The sequence below is a fragment of the Mesoplodon bidens genome (genome assembly GCF_964165515.1).
Source record: "Mesoplodon bidens genome assembly, chromosome: 2".
NCBI lineage: Eukaryota > Metazoa > Chordata > Mammalia > Artiodactyla > Ziphiidae > Mesoplodon > Mesoplodon bidens.
Window position 1 is genome coordinate 174,690,797 of NC_138177.1, and position 24,994 is coordinate 174,715,790.

The window sequence follows — 24,994 nt, forward strand, 5'->3', positions numbered from 1 at the left end:
GAGCATGGAAAGCAGATGACAATTCTGCGCTAAGGAAAAGGCACCCCATACTAGGGCAGACCCAGCCCGTGCCAGAGCTCAGGGCTTGGTGACCAGAGCACAGGCAGGGTTTCAGTGTCCTCCCCCTCGGCTGGGCACCTTTGTGCAGGGCACATGATGCACAGCCTTGAACCGTGGCTGGGTCTGAGTTGCCAAACATGGTACTTTCTGGGTCAATTGGCCAAGAGAGGAAGGAAAATAAAGCAGTAAAGAATGATGCTGGCTCAGGCTGCCCTCTGGTGGCCACATGCCGCATGACACACATGGCTCAGGAAAAGCATCTCAGGTGAGCCTTACCCAGTGTCTCTACCCTGGTCCTAGCAGGGGGGCCTCCTCCCTGCCTGCAGAGATCCTGAAGTCCAGGAGTCAGGGTACCAGCCTCTGAACCCTGAGAAAGGGATCCTGTCATGAAGCAGCCACTGCAGATCAGGCCTGGGTCAGGCATTTTAGAGATGAACTCAGTGTAACTGTTCACTTGCCAGGCTGGAAGCCTCCCCAGGGCCGGAGCTGGCTTCACCCCAGTGTCACCAGTGTCTATCACAGGGTCTCCTCCAGCAGACTTGGAGGTCCCTGAGGACTCTGTCTCCCTCGCCCCATCAGACTGTGGGCTTACCCTTCTCCCTCTCCTTATCCCACCCAGTCCAGCTTGATTCCTGGGGGAAGACAGGGAACTCTGACCAGTCACCCCACTCTGGCTAGAAGCCCCCAGGCCCAAGGCTGGGGCTAAGAGTGGACACATTCTGAGGTCAGCCTGTGGCCTTCTCTCTCAGGCTTCCCAGAAAGGCCCCAAGCCCTGGTCCTTGGGCCCCTCAGGCCAGGCTGGGCCTCCAGAGAAACAGGGAACTATATTGGGACCCTCATCTGGGCCTCGACAACCCCCCATCCCAAAAATAACTGGAAGGAAGGTCGGTTTGCAGATGAAGAAACAGAGGATGGGGCTTCCCAGTGCTCTCTGGATAAAGACCAGATCCCAGCGTGAGGCCCTGCAGCAGCCGGCTCCTGCCACCCCCTGCCCCCGTCTCATCCTCTGTGCTCCAGCCACCCTGGCCCTCTCTCCTTCCTGGGAATCCAACACTTCCTCCCTCCTCCACACCATTGCCTGTGCTGTTCTCTCTGCCAAACCAGGTCCCACTCGTCTTTCAGCTGTGGACTCAATCACTTCCACCTCCCCTGGATGCTCCCTCCACCTGTGAGACCAGATCAAGTCCTTCTCTTCTACCCTCTCAAGAGCTCTTCCCTAGAACTTTCCAGGGCTGTGAGTCTCAATTTGCCTGGGTCATTATTGGGTTAATGCCAACCTCCCCAACCAGTCTGTTCTCCCTCCCCCAGTGAACAGGGACCTGTCTCGATCGTGCCGAAATTTCAGCACCACTCAGAGCGGGGCATATAGTAGGTGCTCAATAAGTATTTGCTGGGTGAATGAGAGGTTGAATCAGTCCTGGCTGTAACCACTTTCAAGATGTGTGGCCTTGGACAAGTCTCACTTTCTTGCCTTCAGTTAACAAATATTTATTGAGCATCTACTATGTATTATTCTGGGCACAGGAGTTAAACCTAGGTCTGTCTGGTTTCCAATTCTGTTCTCTTTCTGCGTATCCAGCTCTGCCTGCCTTTCCTGAGAAAACAAATATTGAGGACATGCTTGAGGCTGGGAGGTGGGCAACTCCGGTCTGAAGTCTCGTCCTCTCCCACTGCACCCCCGGATGTTGTAGATGCCAGTCGCCCACGGGCTCCTCAGCGTCCCTGCCTCCAAGCCTTTGTGTACACGGAGCCCTCCTCCATCTCCATCTGCCAGCATCCCACTTAACCTTCAAAATTCCATTGCAGGGTTACCGTCACCTTGAAACCATCCTCATGACCCTTGGCAGAACCAACCCTCCTCTTACCACACTTGGCTAGCATGGGGATGCACTGCTGTCCACCCTGACCCGAGTTACTTACACACGTGGCTCCCCGTGCACCACACCATCCCCCCTCCCGGGGCTGCCAGGGCAGGACTGAGTCTGATTCGTCACTCTAATGGCTCCCGATGATTACTCCCCCTCCGATCAAACCCTGCAGCATCTGCTCTCCACACTCCAGTACCCAGCCCGGGGCCAGGCACTCAGGACTAGCGGATGTCCGTTGTTGAATAGGAGTAAGTGGGGCAGGCCACAGGAGAGGGGGCTCTGCCTGGGTCCCCCAAATCATGATGGGAGAGTGAGATTCACATTGTGAAGGGCATGGCCTGGGCACTCTCCCCTGGTCCCCTCACCCACCAGCAGTCCCCCTCTTCCCTCCCGCCCTGGATGGCTGGTGGGAGTGTAGTGGAAGGTCGCTGGGCAGATGGGCTGTGGGCTGAGGTGGGAAAGGACGGCCTGCCCCCAGGGAAGGATAGCCACACATCTTGGAGCTGTCTGGGAATCGTCCACTTCAGCAGAATTCCAAGGACTGGGAAGGTGAATGTGGGTGTGCAAGGGGAGCGGCCCACCCCACATGGCCCAGTCTCAGGCTGGTGCCAGGGCTGGGCTGACAGGCAGGAGGCCTGGGTTCTAGTCTTCACTCTGCCACCAGTTTACTGTGTGACCTTGGGCAAGCCCCTGCCCCTCTCTGAGCGCCCATCTGTACAATGAAAGGATTGAGTTGGGGTGGAACTGACCAGCACGAATGCCAGAGGCTAAGATAGCCAGACCTCCACCCCAGACATGTCTCTGGGTTGGTGAGCAAGGGACCCTGGGAGGGGCCACTGCCCAGACTCATCCACCTGTCTCTGTCTTGGGCTGAAGGGGGCACAGTGGGCTCCCCACGCATTCTCACCCCTGTGAGCTGCACATCCTCTCTGCCGGGGTCCTCCTCCCCGTCCCCTCTGTCCCCAGAGCTGCCAGGCTGCCAGCTGGGAGCATCTGCAGCTGTGACCGAGCGTCCTGCGTCATGGTGAGTCAGAGCCCTCCCTGCAAGCCAGATCCAGTCACTCCATGACAGGAAGAAGAGAAAGGACACCTCTGCTGCCCCAACCCTGGGCCACATAGCACAGGACCCCAGAGCCTGGCTGCAGGCAGGCCAGCCTTTGCTTCTCCACACAAGGGCAGGCACACAGCTGGCACTGAGCAAGGCATTCGTCCCTTCAGAGCTATCCTCCCCCAAACCAGACTTGGGGGGTGGCGGAGGCTCATCTGATGGGGGCATAGCATGGAGGGCTCTGAGCACCCATGTTTGAGAACAGCACTGGACTCTAGGACCGGCACATCTGTCTTATTCACACCAGCACATCCACTGAGTGGAGTTTCTTCAGGATTCCCGTGGGGGTAGGGACACCTGGTGAAGTAATAGTGCGCCACACCTGTGTTCACCGTCACCGTTAATTATTTTTAGCTCTAAGAACTTACTATGTGTCAGTCATTTTGCACAATTATCTCATTGATTCTTACAGCAATCCCATGAGGTAAAATTTTTACCCCCAGTTAACAGACAAAGAAAATATCTGAGGCTCAGAGAAGTGAAGCAACTTGCCCAAGGTCACACAGCTTGTGTGAGCTGAAACCACATTCACACCAGTTCTGCTGACACCCGTGGCCAGGGTCACTCCCCATCAGGACTTTACTCTGAAGAGGGCACCAGGCCTGGGGAAAGAGAAAAACAGCAGCACCCGCCCCACTGCTCACCCCACTGCCACCCAGCAGTCCCACAGGACCCAGATCCTGCCCTGCTAGAGGCGTCCGGCTCCACCTGCACCCCTGCCTCAAACCTCGTTCATCCTTCAGAGTCCTGCTGGGCCATCACCAGGTTTTGGAAGAGAACCAGTGAACCTGGCTTCTTCCCTTGTAAAAGGGAAACAGTGACACCTGCCCTGCCTGGTGCACAGGCAGGTGTAAAGATGGAGTGCGACAGAAGGATGTGAAAGGAAGTGAGCGCTCAGATGCTGAAGAGCCGCGTGCAGGGGAAGGTTTGCTGTGGAGCTGGGGGGGGCGTCTGTGTGTAAATATGAGTGTGTGTGGCTGTTAGTGTGTGGATGTGCACGTGCAAGTGCGTACACACGTGTGTGTTCGTGGGTAGGAATGTGAGAGAGCGAGTGTGAACGATCAGAGGGGCCACTGTGGCCCCATCGGACGGCAGGTGCAGGGCTGAGGCAGCCCAGGCCTCTCACCCGCCTGACCCCGTGGAGTGAAGTTTAACTCTCATCCGTCAGTGAGGCCACTGGTACACCATCCCCACCCTCTGTATCCCCAGCCTGGGCCGCCGTCCCCCCACTGAGAAGCTGATGGTCAAAAGTCGCTGTCCCTCATAGCTAAGGGACCTCAGGCGAGGCATCCGACCTCCGTGAGCCTGTTTCTTCCCCAGCAAAATGGGTACAATGGAATTGTTGTTACTGCGCTCAGCCAGGTTGTGCCCCAAAGGCCGGAATCTCCCCGCCCCCACCGCCCTCTTCCCTGACCTTCAGCCCTCGCCTAGTGGCGCGGGAAGCGGGAGGGCGAGAAGTTCCCCCTCTGGCTCCCCTTCCCCTCCCCCCGCCCCCCCGCCGGACTTCTGCTTACCCCGCCGCCACCCCCCGGCCGGGCTGCTGCAACAGGTCTGCAGGCGGCGGGCGCGCTGGAGGCGGAGCGGCCTTGCGGGCTCCGCGCTCGGGGCTCGGGGCGAGCGCTCCCCGGGGCCGCCCCGCCCGCCGTGCTGCCCGCGTCTGGCAGGGGCGGGCGCGGCTCGCGAGGCGGCGGCGCGAGGCGAGCCGGGCGCTGCGGCGGCAGCGGCGTTGGCGGGGACGACCCGGCGGGAGCGGCGACTGAGGCGAGCGGAGCCCCGGCCCCTTCTCCACTCGTCCGCGCTTCCGCTGCGCCAGCGCCGCGCGTGAGCCCCGAGCCCGAGGAGACATGAGCGCCCGGCGGCCCGGCGCACCCAAGGCGCAGCGGCCCGGCCCCGCGGCCCCGTGATGGGCTCCTGCGTGTCGCGAGGTGAGGGGGCCGCGGACCGTAAGGGAGGGAGATGGGGCGCCCGGGGCCCCGCGCCGGGGACGCGCGCACGTCCCCTTGGCCGCTCCAAAGAACCTCGGTGGGGGTAGGGGGGACGACCCGCCCTTCCCGGCCGGCCGCACCCCACCCCCGCCGAGCCCCAGGGGACACGGTGCCCCGAGGGGGACAGGGCGTTGTGGGGGGAGCAGCGCGGAGAGAGAGCGTGGGGAGGTCACCGCATCCCCAGCCCCGCTGAGACCCACACCTCACCAGGCGGCAGAAGCAGGGTCGCTTCCTTTCCAGCAGCCGGCCACACACCCCCTGCCGTGTGCCTCGGAAGGGACGGAGGCTTCTACTTGCTCCTGGCTTCTCGGGGGTCACTGCGGGGCACCAGGAGAGCAAGCAGACCCTCCTTCCCACACCCCCCAAGACACAGGCCTTAGTAGTTCGGTGTCCCCACTCTGTCCCCTTACCCCATGCCCCTGTCTTCAGAGTCCCTGAACCCCATTGGCAGCAAGGGGTTAATGGAGATGAACAGGTTATAAAGGAGGTTCCCCTTCCCCCACCCTCATCCCTAACTCCTCAGCCCCACCCCCATCCTCGGTCAGGGGACTGGAAGGGACAGAGACAGCTGATGTTCCCAGTAACCCCTGGGCCTTTGACTGGGCACTCACTCTCCCGCTCTCCTTCTGTGCCTGAGCTCCATGGCTCTCCCCAAGGTGGTCCCCAGGGAGCCGGAGTGAGCTGCCCTAGGCGGGGAGGTTTGGGGGTGGCAGGGACTTCTACACAGAGCAGGGGGGATGGGCAGATGGGTCTTTGGGACCCTCCCCACCATCAGTTTTCCGACAGGCTGCTGAGCAGCATTGTAGAAGAGGCTGGCTGGGTCATTCTCCCACCCTGGTAACTTCACCCCACAGTGGGACCAGCTGGGGGGGCGGGTGAGGTGAGGGGGTGACTGAGGCCTTGGCTCCAGCTCTGCAGGCTGAAGCCAAATCCACGGATCCCAACCATGGCCGTGGGGGGCTGCCACCTCACCCATCACCCCCAGTAGCTTACTCAGGTGTGGAGGGATGACCAGGCCTTGGGGAGGGGCTGGGCAGGCTCTGGAGGGGACCTTGTCCTGGGAGATGTCGGGGAAGGAGCGCAACCCCTCCCCCCATCCTCTGGCCTCTATGGGGCTCTGCCCACAAGTCCATGTGGGACATTCAGGTAAGTGGCTCAGGATGTCTCAGGAGGGTGTCGGGGCTGGGATCATGGGTGGGGCTTAGGCTGTGTGAGGTTCATTCACTTACTTATTCATTAAGCTGATGTTAGCATGACACCTACTGTGTGCCAGGCACTGCGTACACGCTGGGTACCCAGAGGCAGTGAGCCCAGCACAGCATGTGCTCTGAGGCCTACAGCCTGGCCAGAGGGGAAGGTAGAATTAAGAGTGAAGAGTATTTAGTGTTCTTCAGACCCCACAGGCTCTCAGTGCGTCTCCAGAAACCTTGAAGTCTCTGGGCAGGCTCCAGGTGTCGGGGATCTGGTGTTTCCTTGTTGACTGTGTCCCTCCCCCATCACTTGGCCATCCTGTGCCAGGTGCTGGAGGCCCAGCCCCAGGTGGACTTGCCTGTGACCTGCAGACCAAGGTCAGGCTGCCACGTGGTGACAGGATTGGGGCTGGGGCCCAGGTCCTCTGGCTGCTACCCCATACCTGGCGTTGGAACCCTCTGCCCTGCCTGTCTGAGGTTACACTGGCCTGAGATGGGTCTTCTCCACCCTTCCTTCAGTGGCTTGGGCTCCTCGTTGTGTATTCTGACCTTGTCCCCCTCCTGAGGGCTCGGCCTACTTCCAGTCTCAACATGCACGCAGGCGAGTTGGATGCTCGTGCTGAGACCACTTCAGCAGAGGACAACCATCGTCCCAGCACTCCGGGTTCTGGGTGACCAAGCCACTAAGTGGAGGCCACCCTCCCCTCTAGTCATCACTAATGCTCCCAGAGTGCTTACGGCTTACCAAGTGCTGGTGGGAACATTCAAGGCGCAACTAGCTAATTTGGGGTCTTATACTATCACAGTCCCCATTTTTACAAACAGGGAAACTGAGCAGAGCCCGAGGCTGCATAGCTAAGAAAGAACGGGGCTTCCCTGGTGACCCAGTGGTTAAGAATCCGCCTTCCAATGCAGGGAACACGGGTTCGATCCCTGGTCAGGGAAGTAAGATCCCACATGCTGCGGGGCAACTAAACCCTCGCGCCACAACTAGAGGGAAGCCCGCGCACCACAGTGAAAGATCCCGCGTGCCGCAACTAAGACCCCATGCAGCCAAAAATAAATAAATAAATATTTTGAAAGAACAAAGGAAGGGAGGGAGGGAGAGAGAGAGAGAGAAGGAAAGAAAGAAAGAGCAGAAGCAGGACTTGAACCCAGTCACGCTGACTCTGGAGCCTGGGCCCTTGTCCTCTGCACCACACAGCCAGCCCTCGGACCCAGGGCCGGGCCGTCCTACTCCTCTCCAGCTGCCAGCTGGAGCCCCCACGAGCCTCTGAGTCGCCACACCTGCACCAGTTGCTAACAACAGCCCTGTTACTTGAAGCACTTCCCTGTGTCAAGTGCTCAACCTGCAGCCAGGCCAGGAATTGCTGACCTCCTGCTGATGCCCATACCAAGTCCAGAGCCCAGGTGCAACTGGGGCCACCCCAGCCAAACCCCAGGTGCAAGCCACACCTGGGAGAGCCACCCCATCCCAGCACTGGGCAGCAGTTAGCTTCTGCGAGCCAGGCCTGGGAGGGTAAGAATGCGGACTCTGGGACCTCCCTGGTGGCACAGTGGTTAAGAATCCGCCTGCGAACGCAGGGGACACGGGTTGAGCCCTGGTCCGGGAAGATCCCACGTGCGACAGAGCAACTAAGCCCGTGCACCACAACTACTGAATCCTGCACACCTAGAGCCCACGCACCGCAACGGAGAGTAGCCCCCGCTCGCCGCAACTAGAGAAAGCCCGCACGCAGCAACAAAGACCCAACGCAGCCAAAAGTAAATTAATTAAAAAAAAAAAAAAAAGTGCGGACTCTGGAGTCGGCCAGCCTGGGTTCGCATCCCTGCTCCGCCATCCACTAACTTTATGACCTCAGCAAGTTACTTAACCTTGTATATGTATCTCAGTGTTCTCATCTGTAAAATGGGAATAATACTGGTATTGACATCTTAGGGTTACTGGGAGGGGATTAAATGACTTAATTCACGTAAAGCACTCAGACCAGTACCTGGCATGTAGTAAATACTGTGTTAGCTGTCACTTTAATTTTTAATTTTTATTATTACCCTTCTGTGTAGACAGCTAATCCAGACCCTCTTGGCTGGGAAAGGGCAAGCTACAGAGGCTTCGAGCACCGTCCTGCCTCGTGGGAAAAGAAACAAGCATTTGAGGTGCTGAGAACATGGGGGAAAATGATTGGGACCAGATTAAGGCAACAAATGCTGTTTCTAGAGGCTATTTTATGTTCATTATCTATTTTTAAGCTACCATTTGTTGGGTGCTTATCCTGAGCTGCCTGAGGCATCACTCGCCTGACCTTGTTAGTTCTCATTCAGCCCTGGAGGGGGGATGTAGGGCTCAGAGATGGGAAGGGTCTTACCTGAGGTCACACAGCCAGAACACAGAGAGGCAGGATTTCAATCCAGGGCTGTGTGATCCCAGAGCCTGAGCACGGAACACCTGCCCTTTGCTTTCTCATGTCCCCACATGGAGGGAGGTACCGAGCGTGTGGCCGATGCTCAAGAAATTCAGCCCTCTAGAATAACTCCAGTGTTAGCGTTCGGTTTGGGCTTTGCTACCACCGATGGTGACAATCTGTACAGAGCAATCTCTGTCTACCCGCCTCTGTCCAGCTCCAGGTCTCTCAGTGCCCATCCCATGCCCCTGGCTCCGGAGCCTCTCTGCCTGCCCCTTTCCGTCCCAGCCCACTCCTCCAGGCCAACCCATCAGCCTCTTGCCCGCCGCCCCCCCCCCCACCGGGGTCTAGTGCACCGGGCACTGGCGGGTGGTGAGAGCAGAAACTGGAGACAGAGGAGTTCCTTCTGGAAGGCCAGGCATCTGATTATGTCTGGGAGGAGGCACAAGCTCTAAAGGAGCCGACCAGAACCACCCCCAGTACTCAGGCCCATTGACTGTGACCCCTCCATTCCCAGCTCCCCAAGGCCCGTCTCACCTTGGCCCTAGCAGAGCCCATGATTCCCCCTGGCAGAGTCCCCCTGGGCACGGTGGAGAGACTGAAGAAGGGGTAGATAGGGCCTTCCCCCCCCCCGTTTTTTTTTTTTTTTTTTTTTTTTTGCGGTATGCGGGCCTCTCACTGTTGTGGCCTCTCCCGTTGCGGAGCACAGGCTCCGGATGCGCAGGCTCAGCGGCCATGGCTCACGGGCCCAACCGCTCCGCAGCATATGGGATCCTCCCGGACCGGGGCACGAACCCGTATCCCCTGCATCGGCAGGCGGACTCTCAACCACTGCGCCACCAGGGAGGCCCCCCCCCCCGTTTTAAAAAAATTTTTTATTGGAGTATAGTTGCTTTACACTGTTGTGTTAGTTTCTGCTGTACAGCAAAGTGAATCAGTTATATGTATACATATATCCCCCCTTTTTTGGATTTCCTTCCCATTTAGGTCACCACAGAGCACTGAGTAGAGTTCCCTGTCTATACAGTATGTTCTCATTAGTTATCTATTTTATACATAGCATCAATAGTGTATATATGTCAATCCCAACCTCCCAATTCATCCCCCGCCCCCACCAGCCTTGCCGTTTAGAAGCTCACAGTCTGAGGACGGAGACACAACCTTGCCCTTGGAGTTGTCTAGTGGGGGAGGCAGGACACACAGGTGGAAAAACAGCCTGAGGACCCTCTCAGGAGATCAGCACTGGTCGGTGGTTGGAGCACAAGCTTTGGCGTTTCAGACTGGCCTAGGTTTGAACCTCATTTCTGCCACTCACCAGTAGGTGACCTTGCAGAGGTGATTTAACCTCTCTGAGCCTCAGTTTCCCCATATGTAAAATGGGCATAACAGTACCTACTTGGCTGGGTTGTTATTAAGATTGAATCAGAAATAATGGATCAAAAGGCCTAGGATAGTACCTGACACATAGTAGGTGTTCAATAAACAGTGCAAGCAAATCACTGTATGCCAGACTTTGCCCATTAGGGCTGCTGGTAAGGTAATAGCCTAATACATCTGAAGACAATCTAGGCAGGCTGCCTGGAGGAGGTGAGGCTAGATCAGGGTGTTCAAAGAAGTTGGGTCACAGGATGGCAGAGGAAGTAAAAAGGAGCTAGGATGTGTGGAAAGTCCTGAAGAGAACATGGAAAGGGACCGCTTTGGGCAGCTCTGAGTTGTACCAACTCACTTATGAAGCTACTGATGTGGACGTGGACCTGGTGACCCGTAAATCAGTGTCCTGGGAGGTGGGGGGCACTTTGTCTCCTAAAGGCCAGGCCACTGCCAAGTTCAGAGGGACCGACTGCGGCCATGGCAGTGACTCACAAGGACAAGCTCCAGCCCTGGGGAAGGACCAGAGGGGTGGTGCCTGAGATCTGTCCCAGGGTCCAGAAGGAGGACGTGAGGTCTGGGAGGAGGGGAGGCAGAGCCGCTGTCGTTTATGGAGTGCTTGCTGTGGTAGGTGCTTCATCCTCACGGCCACCCGCCAGTATTCTCGTTTCACAGATGAGAACCCTGAGGCTCCCAGGGGCCGCGTCACAGGCCCACAGCCCTAGAGCTGACAGTGAAAAGCCGGGATTTAAACCCAGGGCAGGGACTGTGCAAGGAATGCCTTGCCCGCTGTGCTGTCTTGGGTGCAAGGCAGGAACCTGGCATGTCACAGCTGAGCGGCACATACCTAGGGCGCGGGTGGCTGGAGGACTGCGTCGTGCGCTAGGCCGCAGGGGTCCCAAGAAGCTTAGTGGGGAGGCCCATGACTGTCCAGGGAGGGTCATCACGAGGGGCCATCACAAGGGACTTCGGCTGCTGCTCAGTTTACTTTTTTACTCAGTTTACTTTTTTACTCAGTTTACTCAGTGTGCTTTCAAGAGGAGGTCTACCCTCTCTGGGCTGCTGAGAAGGAGCAGGGTTAAGCCTGGAACCACTATGTCCTCCTGGGGTGTGGAGCCCTGGGAGACACTTGTGGGAGGTGGCAGCCACGATGACAAATGGGCTGGGACATAGGCACCAAGGAACAGCTCGAGGGGCTGGACGACTGGGAAGGAGGTGAGAAGAATCTGGGTGGTAATGTTGCAGACGCACCCAAGGAACGAGCATAGAAAACCAGTGTGGGAGCGTTTGCAGCCAGGGGGGTTTAGGTGAAACATCAGGAGGACCTGCTTGGGTGGCTGGACCCTAGCAGATTGAGGAGCTGGCATGGGAAGGCAGGAAGCATCCTTGGTACGCAGAGAAGCTCCGGTTGAAGGCAGAGGGATGGAGGGGACATCTAGATGGCACCCCTCTCCTTGAAGGATCAGGGTGGCCCCGTCCAGGCTGCCGTGGCAACCAGAGGCCCGTCACTTCTGTGGCCAGGGCATGTGGGGGAGGGGGGCAGTCTGAGAAGGAGCCTCAGACCTTGAGTTCGGGGGAGTAGGGTGTGGACTGGGAAAGGGGGAAGGTATGCCCACAGCTCCCTTGGGAGAGGAAGGTGCCCACAGGAGCAGAAGCTAGGGGTCTCCTCAGGCTATCTCCCAGCCCCCCACCCCACATGAAAGCTGTGTTTTTCCAGTTGCCGGTGGTGACGTGGCTGCCAGTCCCAGCTGGGCGAAAAGCAGCCTGTGATTTCACCCTGGGCTGGTTCATTACCTGACGTCTCCATAGCAACCAGCCTGTGACATCACGGGGCCAAAGTCCTCAGGGGAGAAGGCAGCTTTGGCAGAGGCACCTGCACCCCAGCTGAGGTGGGGGGCAGGAAAGCTGGGGAGGGGGCTGGGAGCCAGGAGCCCATGTCCACCACGACGTCGACAGGTAACTTTGTTCAAGTCACGTCCCTCCAGGCCTTCGACATCACCTGCCAGCTCCCCTTGCTCCCTGGCCTGTGGTTGCAGAGTTCTAAAACAGCTTCGGGCGATGGGCAGGGGCCTGGAGATATTCCCTCACCCTTCAGAGTTCCCAGGGGTAGTCTGTAGCCAGCATCACCCTGTCTGCACCTTGGAGGCCCCACCTTGTGCATGCTGGCACCTTCAGAGTGCGACTTTCAAACTTTTTTGACTGGACCCATAAGAATAAATTATTTTGCTTCGTAATCCAGTACACACACATGTGCACACGTGTGTCTGTGCAGTTGAAACAGAGGCTTCGTGAAATAAGACTTAGCCTGTCTCTGCAGTGGGTTCTGATATTTTCTATTCTACTCAATTCTACTTCATTCTTTAAAAATATGACCTAGTAAATTGCTTGCTTGACCCACTAAAGGATGCGCCCCTGGTTTGAACACCACCTTTGAGGGACCTGGAACGTTGCCTTTGTACACATGGAAACTATGATGCCCAGAGGGGTGCAGGACTCTGTCAGGGTCACACAGCCAGGACTGGTCATAAAGAGCAAGATGTATTGGACATCTTATGGGGTGCACGGCTTAGCCCCCATGATCCCACACTGCCCTCGCTGCTCTTAGCGCCCGGGTCACTGAGCTGTGGATTCAGTGGGTGGGGGCTTAACCTGGCTCCACTTCCCTTTTCTCCAGTCCCCTCTCCAGACAGTCTCACTTGAACCTCCCTGACCTGCCCACCCGTAACAGCCTTTGGGCACATTCCAGAACTCTCTAGCCTCTTCTGGACACTAAGTCCAGTCCACCCAGTTTGGATGACAACTTTCATCTCGCATCCCATCTGACCCTCTCCTTCTCCCCGTCAGCCATGGCTGGCTGCTCTTTACTCTGCAGGCCTCTCTCTCCTCTCTGGGTCCCTTTCTTCTCTGACATGGTGGGGTCTGGCATGAGGAACTTGAGAAAAAATGGCCAAGACATTTGTATTTATCTGGAGCTCTAGTGGTCTCCCTTGGCTACCACCGGCTCAGTGATGAAGCCTCTGTGTTGTAGGCATGCAAATATTCATTCCTTCATTCTTATAACAAATGTTTAATGAGCACCTACTATGTGCCAGGCCCTAGGCAGGTGCTGGGACTAACGTAGCAAATAACACCAGGTCCCAGTCCTCACAGAGCTCATGTTCCAGTGAGAAACCATGAACAAGGAAACAGACACACACATTGTGGAATGATGGGTGTAAAACAGGGTGAGGGGATAGAAAGAGTCGGGTGTCATATTAAATAAGATGGTTGGGAGAGGCCTCGCTGAGGTTGTAACATTTGAGCAGAGACATGAACGGAGGGAGGGAGTGAATCTGTAGGTGGCAGGAGAGTCCCAGATGGAGAAAAGGAACGAACGGCCGTTGCAAAGGCCCTGAGGCAGGAGTGTGTTGGAGTGAGAGAGGAGGAGAGGAGGGACACGAGGTGGGAGGGGGGCCAGGGTCTCTCGGGTTAGCACGTGTGAATTCTCCGGGGAGCCATGGCGGCAGCGGGGAGGGCCTCCCCACTATAGAGCTCATGTCATGGGAGATCTGACCTGGTTTGACCTCTTGCATTCCCTGCCCAATTCCCTCTTCCCCCTAAAGTGATCCACCCTGCAGCCTCTTGGGGCTGGGGTCCTCTTGCCTGCAAGCAGCCCTCTTAGGGGACTGCTCAAGAATGGAGCAAAAATGGAGCCTTGGGTGGAGCAAGGCTCAAACCTGGCCCCTTCCTCAGTGTCTACTTGACCCTTGACAACACAATGTTCCCCTTTGCAGCCTTCCAAATTTCTGCAGGTGAGTCTCTGGGAGCCCCTCATTTAGCCCGTGGGGAGAAATAGGTAGTCAGAGTCAGAAGGGGGTTGACAGCTGGGGTAGCAAAGCCGGTTTCAGCCACTTTGAAGAGAGCGTCTGCTACCCCCATCCCGCCTCCACCCCCTGACAGCGACTTTCTTCAAAAGCGGGGCCCTCAAAGCGTCTTGGTTCTCAGTTTGGAACCTGGTAGACAATTCCTGAGGAACAGGAGCAGTCTCCCTCAGCTGCCCATTTTACAGATGTGGAAATAGAGGCTTGGAGAGGCAAAGTCACTTGTTCAAGATCCCATGATAATAAAGGGCAGGCCCAGGATTTGAACCGGGCAATCTGGTACCAAAGCCTCACCCAGCTGTCTTAGGAGCAGTTCCTCAGGAGCAGACCCTGAAACGGGGATGTGGGTACAGCTGGAATGTGAGTGGGTACAGCTGGAATGTGAAGGAAATCTTACAGAGGAAACCAGTACAGGAGTGGAGAGAGTGAGGCAGAGAAGATGCAGCCAGGAAAGGGTGTCTGTCATCCTGCGGGGGGTGGTTTCTGCCTAATCCCACAGGGAACTCTGGGATGAAAGTGAAGCTCAGTGTTTTCCCACCCAAAACAGAGGAGCTGGGGTCCTGCCCCTCCAGTCACGGGCTAAGGGCCGCTCCGGTGGGAGCAGCAGCACTTCTCAGTTTCAGCCCAGTTGCCCGCGGGCAGCCCGCCTAGAAAGAGCCTCAGGTGCTGCCTGTTGGAAGCAAAGTACATGGGGAGGGGACTGTGGGTGCACATAAACAGGAGAAACAGATCCACCGGGATCTGGGGGATCGGGTGCAGCAGCCGCACCATCCCCTGCCACCCAGTTCTTCCCTCCCTGTTACCCCGAGTCTCCAGTTCAGCCCACTCTCCTCCATCCACCAGTGGCGCCCCCAGCCCCTCATCTCCAGCCTCAGACCCTCCCTGGCCTCAACTTCCTCCAGGAAGCCCTGGCGGCTTCCATGCCATCAGCTCCTCCGCCCCTGCCCGCTCTGGCCCAAGCCAGAAAGGGGTGGTGGGAGCCAGCGCCCAGGGCTGGATAGGCTGCAGGCTGGGACCAGTGTCCCGCAGAGGGCCCCCCTCCCTATGGCAGCCCAGACGCTGCTGCCCCTTGCAGACTCCTTCCAGACCCCATGGCTTCGTGCAAGCCCCGCCCACCCGCGCCATGCCCACCGTCTTCCCGCACCACCATCCCCACGACCTCCTGGACCGCCTACCTCCTGGCCAGCTCCCTGCCATCAGCTCTCCTGCGCAGCCCCCAGTCCCCACCCCGAACTCATCAAAACTCTTTTTGTGCTTTGGAAGAGAGTGAACCTCGGCGTCAGACCCACAGGACTCAGGTCCTGACTGCCGGCGACTGACTGTGTGCCTGGGACTAGTGGCTTTCCCATCTGTGCCTCAGTTTCCTCACCTGTCAGGTTGAGCCACAGATTCCTTCCTCTTTAGGTCAAGGTGAGGACTCTGCCATCACACTGAGAAAGGAGAATGTAGAAAGCAGAGCAGTCCTCTGGTGCTGCTGTTCCCCTGGCTCAGCCTTGTGTTTGAATGAGGGGCTCTGCGGGAAGGTGTTCTGCATCAAACTGTGAGCTCCCCTAGGGCAGGGATGGAGTTAATCCTGCCTCGTCCCCAGGTGCTTGCACAGTGTAGACGTCCAGTAGATGGGTGCTCAGCGGGTGAAGGAATGAATGGCTGGCTGCATGGATGGATGGATGAATGCATGAATGAAGGAATGAACGATCATCCCCCAGATCTTCACGTAACTGGGCTTTTCCTGATACTCAGGCCTCAGCTCTGAGAAGCCCTCTCCAGCCCCTCCTACTTACGCTGTCATTTTTTTCTTCATAGCTATTATTGTCCCCTAATGGTTCTTACTCATTTGTGAGTTTTCGGTGAATAGTCTCTCTCCCTCACTAGAACGTCAGCTCCATGAGGGCAGAAACCATCTCTATCTTCTTCACCCTTGTGTCCCCGGTACTCAGAACAGCGTGAGGCGCATAGTAGATGCTCAGCTAATACTCTTCAGTGAATGGAAGAGTAACTAAATGCATTAATCAAATGAATGATAAGGGTGTTCTCTGTCATCCTGGGGGGGTGGAGGGGTTCTCTTCAATTTGGCCCAAGGATTCAGTCCAGCAATTCCAGTTGCTCAGGTCAAGGTGTTCATTCCTTCAGCAACGACTGTGAACCTACAGTGTGGTAGGCCCTGGGGATGCATCAGGGGCAGGCCGATCCCTGCCCCCCCCAACACACATAAATAATTTTACCAGACATCCTGTGCTAAATGCTGTAATAAAGGTGGAAATCATCCCCACAGATGTTTACAAAGCACCTACTAAGTGCAGGCGGGGTTCTACGCTCTGGACGCAGAGCACTGAGCAGGGCTGCTGTGGTCTCCATGGCGGGTGGACTCTTAAATAAACAGAAATATCAGCGGTGCTGACTGTGAGGGCAGTGACTGGTGGCCGGCATGGGGACAGGGAGGGCCACATTGAACAGCGTGGCCAGGGAAGCTCTCTCTCTCTTTTTTTTTTTTTTTGCAGTACGCGGGCCTCTCACTGTTGTGGCCTCTCCCGTTGCGGAGCACAGGCTCCGGACGCGCAGGCTCAGCGGCCACGGCTCACGGGTGCAGCCGCTCCGCGGCATGTGGGATCTTCCCGGACCAGGGCACGAACCCGTGTCCCCTGCACCGGCAGGTGGACTCTCAACCACTGCGCCACCAGGGAAGCCCAGGAAGGTCTCTCTTGAGCTGAGTCCTGGATGATGAGTTTCAGGAAGACCTGGGGAAAGAGTGTTCCAGGCGCAGGGGAGGGGACAGCGAGGCCGAAGAACAAGCTTGGCCATCTGAGGAGCAGCAAGGAGGAGGCCAGAGTGGCTGAAACAGTGAGCGAGGGGGCGGGCAGAGGACTGAGGTCAGGAGTAGGCGGGCTGACGTGTAGGGCCCTGAAGGCCCAGGTGAGGGGCTGGCTCTTCTCCTAAAGTGCGATGCAAGGAAGCCAGGGCAGGTGAAGACAGTCTGACCTGGAATGCGATGTCCCTGTGCTGCTGGGTGGAGAGTGGATGGCAGGGCCAGGAGGGGAAGCAGGTGACTGTTGGTGAGAGAAGGTGATGGGTCCCACCAGGGGAACAGCGGTGGGTATGGAGAAGGATAAATCTGAAATGGAGCTCTGAGAGAGAGCCAGTGGGACTTGCTGGTGGATTGGATGGGGTTGGTGGGGAGAGGTGGGGAAAGCAGGACTCCGAGAAAGCTCCTGGATTTTTTGTTGGTACAGCTGGGCGGACCATGGCATCATTTTCTAAAATTGGGGAAGTAAGGGAAGATGGACTCAGGTTTGCAAGTTCCATTTTGCCCGGGGTTTGCTTGAGATGCCTGTTGGGCGTCCACGTAGGGAGCTGGAAACTCATTCAAGAGCTCAAGCAAAGAGTCGGAGCTGGAGGTGTAAATGTGGGTGTCAGCCACATATGGGTGAGATCTCTTGGGAGAGAGGAGAGAAGGGAGGCAAGGGGCCTGGGTTGGAGCGGTGGGGTGGGCTCAGGGGATGAGCAGTGCCGGAGGCTGAAGAAGAGTGCCCCGTGGAGGTGGGAGGGAAGCCGGGAGAAGGGTGTGGCTGGAGAGGGAAGGAGGGATGGGCGCCGCTGCCCTTGCGCCTCCTGGGTGGCCACCAAAGATGGGGCTGAAGAAGTCACCGCTGAGCTTGCCCCCCCCCCCCCACCGTGCAGGATTCTGGCCACTTGCCAAGGGCTGTCTCCTGAAAGGCTGGTTGGGACAGGCGGGGGAGAAAATGGGAAAAGATGGGAAGTAGAGGTCGGACACAAGTCTGGCCACGAAGGAGACAGAGGAGTGAGCAAGGAGTAGAGGGAAGCAGGGGCTGGGGGCTGGCCCAGAGGTGAGGGGCTCCATGAGGCGGAAGAGAGGAGAGGGGATGCTGGCAAGAGTCCCTGAGCCAAGAGGCATTGCAGCCCGTGCCACGCTGATGGGCTGCCTTGGTGGGGAGGGAACACAGGCCACACGAGAAAGAGCGCAGAAGCCCGCCCTGGAGGGAGGGCAGAGACGGAGCCCGGACCCCGGGTGGAGGGACTGGTCTTGGACCGAGGGGGGACAGTTATTCCTTTGTCCCAAGAGGGAAAGCAGACGATGTGGCGTGCGGGCAGGGCAATGATTTGAGGTGGAGAGAGTGGGGTGATGCCTTCTGAAGGCTCCTGGGTTGCATTGAGGGCTGGAGAGAAGCCAGCAGCAAGGTCCGGGGAGCAGCAGGGGTGTCAGTGTTGGGAGTTCAAGAAGGAAGGAGGATGAGGTAGTCAACCTCGCAGGACGCAAACTAGCAGGAATCAGAGAAACATGGAAGGATCCTTGGGTGGTGGCCTGTGTGAGGCCGGCAGGCACCGGTTTAACATGACGCCCGTGACTTTCCCCAGCGATGTGCAGCTCGAAGGGTCCAGGCACGAAGCAGGCAGAGGGTTAGACTAAACAGGATTAAGAGGGTCAAGGGTATCTGCAAAGGAGAGCTTGTAGGATACGCCAGGAAGTCTTAGCTGGGCCAGGTTTAACATGACGCCCGTGACTTTCCCCAGCGATGTGCAGCTCGAAGGGTCCAGGCACGAAGCAGGCAGAGGGTTAGACTAAACAGGACTAAGAGGGTCAAGGGTATCTGCAAAGGAGAGCTTGTAGGATACGCCAGGAAGTCTTAGCTGGGCCAGGAGGGAAGTGAGGACATGAGGAGTTAGTGGAAGGTAGAATAAATGGATTGGAGATCTCTGTGAGGTCAAAAAACTGCTGGAGTGTGGGTACTAGACTTAGTGCAAATGGAGTAACAAGCAGATGGGCAAGTAAACCCCACTGAGGGGATCTGGCTGGACTCCTCACCTGCTGTGAGCTTGAGTCTGTTTTCTACGAAATGATGTAATAATAAAGTAACGCCCATCTCTCAGGACTGGCTTGAACAAGCTTCGTGAGCAAGAGAGCTCTGGGCTTTTCTAAATTCCTTCTGTCTTTCTTTTTTCCAGATTTGCTCACAAGTACCCACAAGGACTGCCCCATGCCCCAGGGCACGGCCCCCCTGAACCCAGACTTGCCCTCCAGCCGCCCACCCATCGTGGCTCCAGACCATGTCACTGGCAAGGTAACTGGTCACGCTTCATCCCCACCTTCACCCCCACGTATGCCCTGGTTCCTGGGCTGTGCCTTACAGCTCCCCACAGGGAGCAGAAACCATTTCAGCCTCCTCTGTCCCTGCCGAACTTGGCTCCTTCCTGTGGGATCAGGACCCCTCAGGGTTGGTATTCAGCTGGATGAAGGTCTGAATTGGGCTGGGCATCCAGGGACTGAACCAGACTTATTTAGAAAAGAGAGTCCCACGCTGAAGGGCTTCCCACCCAGATTAACTCAGCCTTGCAGATTAGATGTTCTGTTACCAGCCCACGGACTCCTTAGCAACCTGCACTGCCAGCTGGAGAGTAAAGGAATGGAATTCTCAGTCCAGGTAGATCAGGACAATCTTGCTAGGGCCTCAAATCCTGTGCATAATTTCCATCTTTGCCCTAGAGGTTGTGGCTTGAACCTACCAGTTGATATAATTACCCTTTTTTTTTTTTGACCACATACCACATGCTAAGCGTCGTGCTAGGCACTCTGCCTACGTTATGTCATTTACGCTTCCGCACAACCTGTGAGATAAATGGCATTGTTACCATTTTACAGAGGACGAAGCTGATGTTCTGAGATGTTAAGTCACTAGTCCAAGGACACCCAGGTAGAAGTGGCAGAGTCAGAGGCCAGCCCAGGTCTGATCTATCCCCTAACCCACCGCGTCCCCTGGCAGAGCCATCATTGCACCCCCCGCTCCTCTCTCTGCATGCCAGGGGACACCAGGGCATGACCCATGAATAGGCAGACCCCGACCTCAGGGACGACCAGGAGGCTGACCCACACCACCAGCCAGGGCTCCAGGATTTGCGCCATCTGCTGGCACAGTGGGCCAGACCCTGCCTGTTCCTCTTTCTCCTCTTGTTTTAGGACAAACAGATGGATTTCTGTTGGGATCCTTGGCAGGTCAGTGCACTTGCACATCCCCCAGTCTAGCCAGCCCCAGCTGACACCACTGCCCCTCCCTCTGCTGGGCCCAGCCTGGGCACACAGGGCTGCCAGCCCTGGGGGAGGGGGGCCTGATGGAAACAGGGCTGGGGATGGTCCTGTGGGGGGGTGGCAAGATGGCCAGAGGACGTGGGGAGGGTGCATAATGGGGATGGGAGGGGTGGGGGGAAATCATCTGGCAGGTCTGCTCCACCCTGCTCACCCGCCCCCCCGTTTCTCCAGAGGTGCTTCCAGACCACCAACGGCTACCTGTCCGACTCCAGATCCTGCTCCAGCAACTACAACGTGGCAGCCCTGGCCACCTCGTCCCTTGTGGGTAAGCTCCAGCTGCCCTGTCCTGTCCTGGAAGTTCGCACACAGGCACTGGCGGTGGGAAGGTCAAAGCTGAATTGCAGCTGGAAAGACTGCGGCCCTGCTGGATTCAGCGTTTTCTAAATGCCAGGTTCCGTGCTGAGCTCTGCAGGACTTAGGACTCCTGCCCACGCCCCCGGACCCCGCCATGGGTTAAATTGTTGGGTTCTCCACAAGTTCTGAGGGGATGACCCCAATTTTCCAGGTGTCTGCCAGCTGTGTTCTTCCTGCTTCTCTGCAGCACATGAAACCTGCTCTCGTGCCAACTTGGGTCAGATTCCCTAGAAGCAGAGCCCAAGAGGAGAATTGTGCTAGTGATTTCCTGAGAGGTTATTCTCGAAGGAAACCTGAAGGGAGCAAGGGCAGCAGGACAGGGCAGGGGAGGGAGCTCAGCAGAAGTGTCGTTGCAGAAGTCTTGTCTTTCTCAGCCTGATCCCATGGGGAGCACAGGAGCATGACTTGCACCACAGAATTCATGGCACTTTGAGGCGATGTGGCTGGGTTTTTTTTTTAATATAAATGTATTTGTTTGTTTGTTTGTTTTGGCTGCGTTGGGTCTTCACTGCTGGGCACGGGCTTTCTCTAGTTGCGTGAGTGGGGGCTACTGTTCTTTGTGGACCGCGGACTCTAGGCACGTGGGCTTCAGTCGTTGTGGCTCGCGGGCTCTAGAGCGCAGGCTCAGTAGATGTGGCGCACGGGCTTAGTTGCTCTGCAGCATGTGGGATCTTCCCGGACCAGGGCTCGAGCCCGTGTCCCCTGCATTGGCAGGCGGATTCTTAACCACTGCGCCCCCAGGGAAGTCCCAAGGTGGCTGGTTTTATATTACTCCTCCATCGGTCCACCACTGGCTGCCACCTTCCGAGCACCTCTGGGTGAGGCAGCTCCCACCAGCTACGGGCAAGGCTCCCAAGAAGGGCACCGGTGTGAGCCAGCAGCAGCACCTGCAGCGGCAGTGGGTGGGCACACGCCGGACCAGCACGGCATCTGCCCCACGTTGACCGCAGCACCGGCTCTTCTCAGCCAGCCAGCCTCTGCTCGCAGCTTTGCTCCTTGTCCTCAGGCTCCCATTTCTCTACATCCCTCACGGCTCCCCAGAAGGCCCTTGCCGCCCCCGCACATTTGCCCCTATCATTCCCGCCACCTGAAACCCCTTCCCTCCACCTCACCTGCCCCTCGGGGGCCACTGGACCACCGCCTCCAGAAACCTCCTCTGGTTGCCAGCACTCCCCAACCCGTGGGGGGTCTCCCCCTGCTTTCCACCTCCGTCTTTCCCATTTCCCCAGAGTTTTATGTCTCCGTTTCCTTCATGGATGCCTTTCTTTCTTAAATATTGCTGCTCCTCACGTCATGGCTTCTGGGACCAGTGACTCCCAGATCTGAGTTCTCAGCCTGGGTTAACGGAGATGCCGAATCATTCTTGACAACCTTCTGTCTATCATCTTCCACATCCGACCAGTCTACTCACAAGAACCCCTGCAGGCCCTTCTCCGCATCTGCCCAGCCCTGTCCTGTCTCTTGCTGGATCCCTTCCATGGCCCCTAATGTCCCCCTGTCTCCACCCTTGGCCCCTAATCCTCTAATGAGGATGTTCTTCCTAAACGAGAGATCTGGCTTGTCACTCTCTTGCTCATTACCCTGCTGTGGCTCCCCATTGCTCTAAGAAGAGCAGTGGCACCCTCAGTCTGGCTCGCTTAGCCCCCAGTCTGGCCCCTTTGGGGCTTCCCGGCCTCTCCTGCCTCCCTAGTCCTGGTGTTGCCCCATGTCTTGTCCCCAGTGGTCCTGGAACCACGCCAGACTGTTCTATGCCTTCCTCCTCTTCTCATCTCTGGAATAGCCTCCAGTCTTGCCTCTGTTTATCCAACTCAAGCTGCCTTCCAAGCTGGACTCCAGTCTGCCTCTTCCAGGAAGCCTTCCCTGCCTGCTACAGGTCTCGCCCTCAGCAGAGCGGGCAGTGTCCTAGGCACAGGGGCTGCTCTCTCGGAACTTGTTAAGTACTGGATACAGGGAGGGCTGGGTGGATCTTGAGTGGATCCTTGAGTGAATCTCCTTGAGCAGAAGGGTCTAAACTTGGTCACAAAGGGAATGAAGGGTGCGACAAGTTTGGAGAAGAAGCACCAGGTGGGCAGGAGCATGGATTGGGAGCAGGACACAGCCGGGGGGTGGGCGGGGCATGGGGCCTGCAGATGGGTGGGGAGCATCTACGTGAGAGGGCCTCAGGCTGTGGGAGGGCGTGGGGCAGGCGGGCAGCGGGCACGAGGCGTTGTCCTGGCAGGAGGAACTGGACAGGTACAGGCACTGTGGGTGTGGGGCTTGGCGGATGCAGGGCGCTGGGAGAGGACGGGGCGCTGAATGGACGTGCGGTACAGGCCATGGGAGTGCCCTGAGGTACTGGGGGGCCTGGGGTATTGGGGGTGGGGCCCTGAGCTGGGCCATGGGTCAGAGCCATCACTCAGCTGCCCTCAATTGCCCCAGGAGTGGTACAGAGCATCAAGGACCACATCACAAAGCCCACGGCCATGGCGCGTGGCCGCGTGGCCCATCTCATCGAGTGGAAGGGCTGGAGTGCCCAGCGCTCAGGCTGGGAGCCGCCCGCAGCCGCGGACGAGCATTACCGCTGCCTCCCCGATGAGCTGCGTGAGGCCCGCTTTGCCGCAGGTCAGAGGGGGGAGGGGGAGCTTGGGGACGGGGACTGGCCGGGGCTGTAGTCCTCAGGGGACCCAGAGTCACCCCCTGGGCATTGTCTGGGCAGGCAAGAATAACGCCATGGGGTGGACGGGGCGTTGGTGGGCACATGCTGATCAGCATGCCCGGGCATGGATGGGCAGCCCCAAGAGGCAGTGTCTGGTGCCAGCCTGACCTGGCACCGGATGCCCCTTCACCCTCTGCCCGTGCCCCTGCTGAGCCGGGTCCGTCCCCCACAGGGGTTGCCGAGCAGTTTGCCATCACGGAGGCCACGCTGAGTGCCTGGTCCTCGCTGGACGACGAGGAGCTGCACCCAGAGAACGGCCCCCAGGACATCATCCAGCTACAGGGTACGGCCCGGCGGGCGCCAGGGCAGGCTGGGTGCGGCGGAGCTGGGGCTGCATGCCTGCTCTGCCCTGTGACCTCAGACAAGCCCCTCTGTCCCTCAGCCTTAGTTTTTCTTCATCTGAAAAATGATCCTTGCCCTGCCCATTGCCCAAGGAGTGCCACGAGCATAAAGGAGAGAAAGATAGATGATAGACAGACAGAGAGATGACATGAATTAAGTGCTCACGGTGCTAAGTGCTTTACATGTGTTCTTTCACTTTATTCTTGTGACAGCTCTAGGAAGTAGGTGCTGTTATCTCCATTTTACAAATGAGGGAAACCGAGGCATCAAGAAACACCTCAGATTACACAGCTACAGGCATCAGAGCCGGGATCTGAGCCTTAACACCAAGCACAGTCAACCACCTTTCTAGGACCCCAGGTTACTACCGAGGGCTTCAGGGAGCCTGGGTCCTGGGTGGCACCTGCACCCACTATCTCATTTGCTCCTCCCTGCGACAGTGAGGGCCGGGAAGGGAGCGGAGGCCTGGGAAGAGCGCTGGCTGTCCCACTTCTCAGAGCGCAGAGGGATTTGAGGGCTCTGGCTCCAGAGCCTGCTCTTAGCTATTCTGCTCACTGCCACTGCCACCACCACCCTGTCACCCCCCCAGGGAGCAGCTGGGGCTCAGAGAGGTTCAGTGACATGACCAAGGTCACACAGCTTGGCAGTGACAAAGCCAGATTTGGAGGCAGGTCTTCTGCCCTTCTCCCTGCCTCACACTCCCGGAGAGGGTGCGGAGCCGGGTCTTCTGAGCTCCATTCCTCACCCCCACACCCCTGCTGCCTTTCCAGACCTGGAGAGCATCTACCTTCAGGACAGTCTTCTGAGTGTCCCCTCGCAGGATGACAGTCTTCTGGCCTTCTCCTCCCCCGATGGATGGCCCTCACCTGACAAGCCCCCCACCACAGCCTCTGGCCCGCAGCCCCCCAGCCCCGAACAGCAGCACTGGCAGCGGCTACTGGGGGCCCCGGGGCCCGAGGGTGGGGCCCGCCTGCAGGGCTCCCTCCCGTCGGTGGACAGTGGCTCCCTCTCGGAGGAGGAGGACGAGGTGTTCTATAACTGAGGCGGGGGCCGGAGCCTGCTCACACTGTGACCTTGCCTGGTGGGCAGCCCAGGTGTATCAGGACACCAGGGTCTGGCTGGGCATCTCTTGACCCCTCAGGGCAGGCACAGGGTGGGTGCGGCAGGGATGGGGGCCAGCATTCCTTGGGGACCATTCCGTGCCTCTGTGGACCTGCCCCCCGCAGTGGGAGCCATAATCCCCTTCTCCCTCTTTACTTGGCTCAGGCGGGCACCTTCCCCTGCAGTTTCTGCCATCAGCGAGCTCAAGGACTCAGCAGACACCAGGCAGGCCGCCCAGCGGGGCCAACAGCCAGGTTCCCAGGCAGACAACCACGGAAGGGCCTGGGAGCCCCGCCTCGACCCCAGGGCTCGGTTCCTCGCCCCTCCCCTCTGTGCTTCTGCCCCCCACCAGAGGCGGGGCAGCCTCTTGGGGCACCTACCATCTGCTCCTTAGTGCTCTTCACGAGGATTCTGTCTCTGGAGTGTCTGTCTGTCCCTCACTCTCTGGATCTGCTCCCTGGTGCCCTGCCCCCCGCTCCTTGCTCTCCTCCCATCTCCCTGAAGGTTCTCTGAAGACATTAAAGTGGTGGATTCACCCTGGAGGAACTTGGCCTGGTCTCTGCT

The 24,994-nt window shown here is 57.9% G+C and overlaps 1 protein-coding gene across 1 annotated transcript; it reads left to right on the top strand.

The window, feature by feature from the left end:
- The first annotated feature begins 4,770 nt into the window (after positions 1-4,770).
- On the top strand, positions 4,771-24,972 carry FAM131C (family with sequence similarity 131 member C). The gene is made up of 7 exons (XM_081218632.1): positions 4,771-4,961; positions 18,801-18,916; positions 19,810-19,845; positions 20,110-20,203; positions 22,711-22,893; positions 23,160-23,270; positions 24,100-24,972. The coding sequence occupies exons 1-7, from the start codon at positions 4,940-4,942 to the stop codon at positions 24,369-24,371; spliced, it is 834 nt and encodes a 277-aa protein (XP_081074758.1). The 5' UTR covers positions 4,771-4,939; the 3' UTR covers positions 24,372-24,972.
- Positions 24,973-24,994: the final 22 nt, after the last annotated feature.

Bases quoted from the DNA above. Each gene is read 5' to 3' on its own strand.
- FAM131C (XM_081218632.1), top strand. From the start codon at position 4,940: ATGGGCTCCTGCGTGTCGCGAG. The intron at 20,204-22,710 runs GTAAGCTCCAGC...CAATTGCCCCAG, and splicing joins GGCCACCTCGTCCCTTGTGG to GAGTGGTACAGAGCATCAAG. The intron at 22,894-23,159 runs GTCAGAGGGGGG...CGTCCCCCACAG, and splicing joins TGAGGCCCGCTTTGCCGCAG to GGGTTGCCGAGCAGTTTGCC.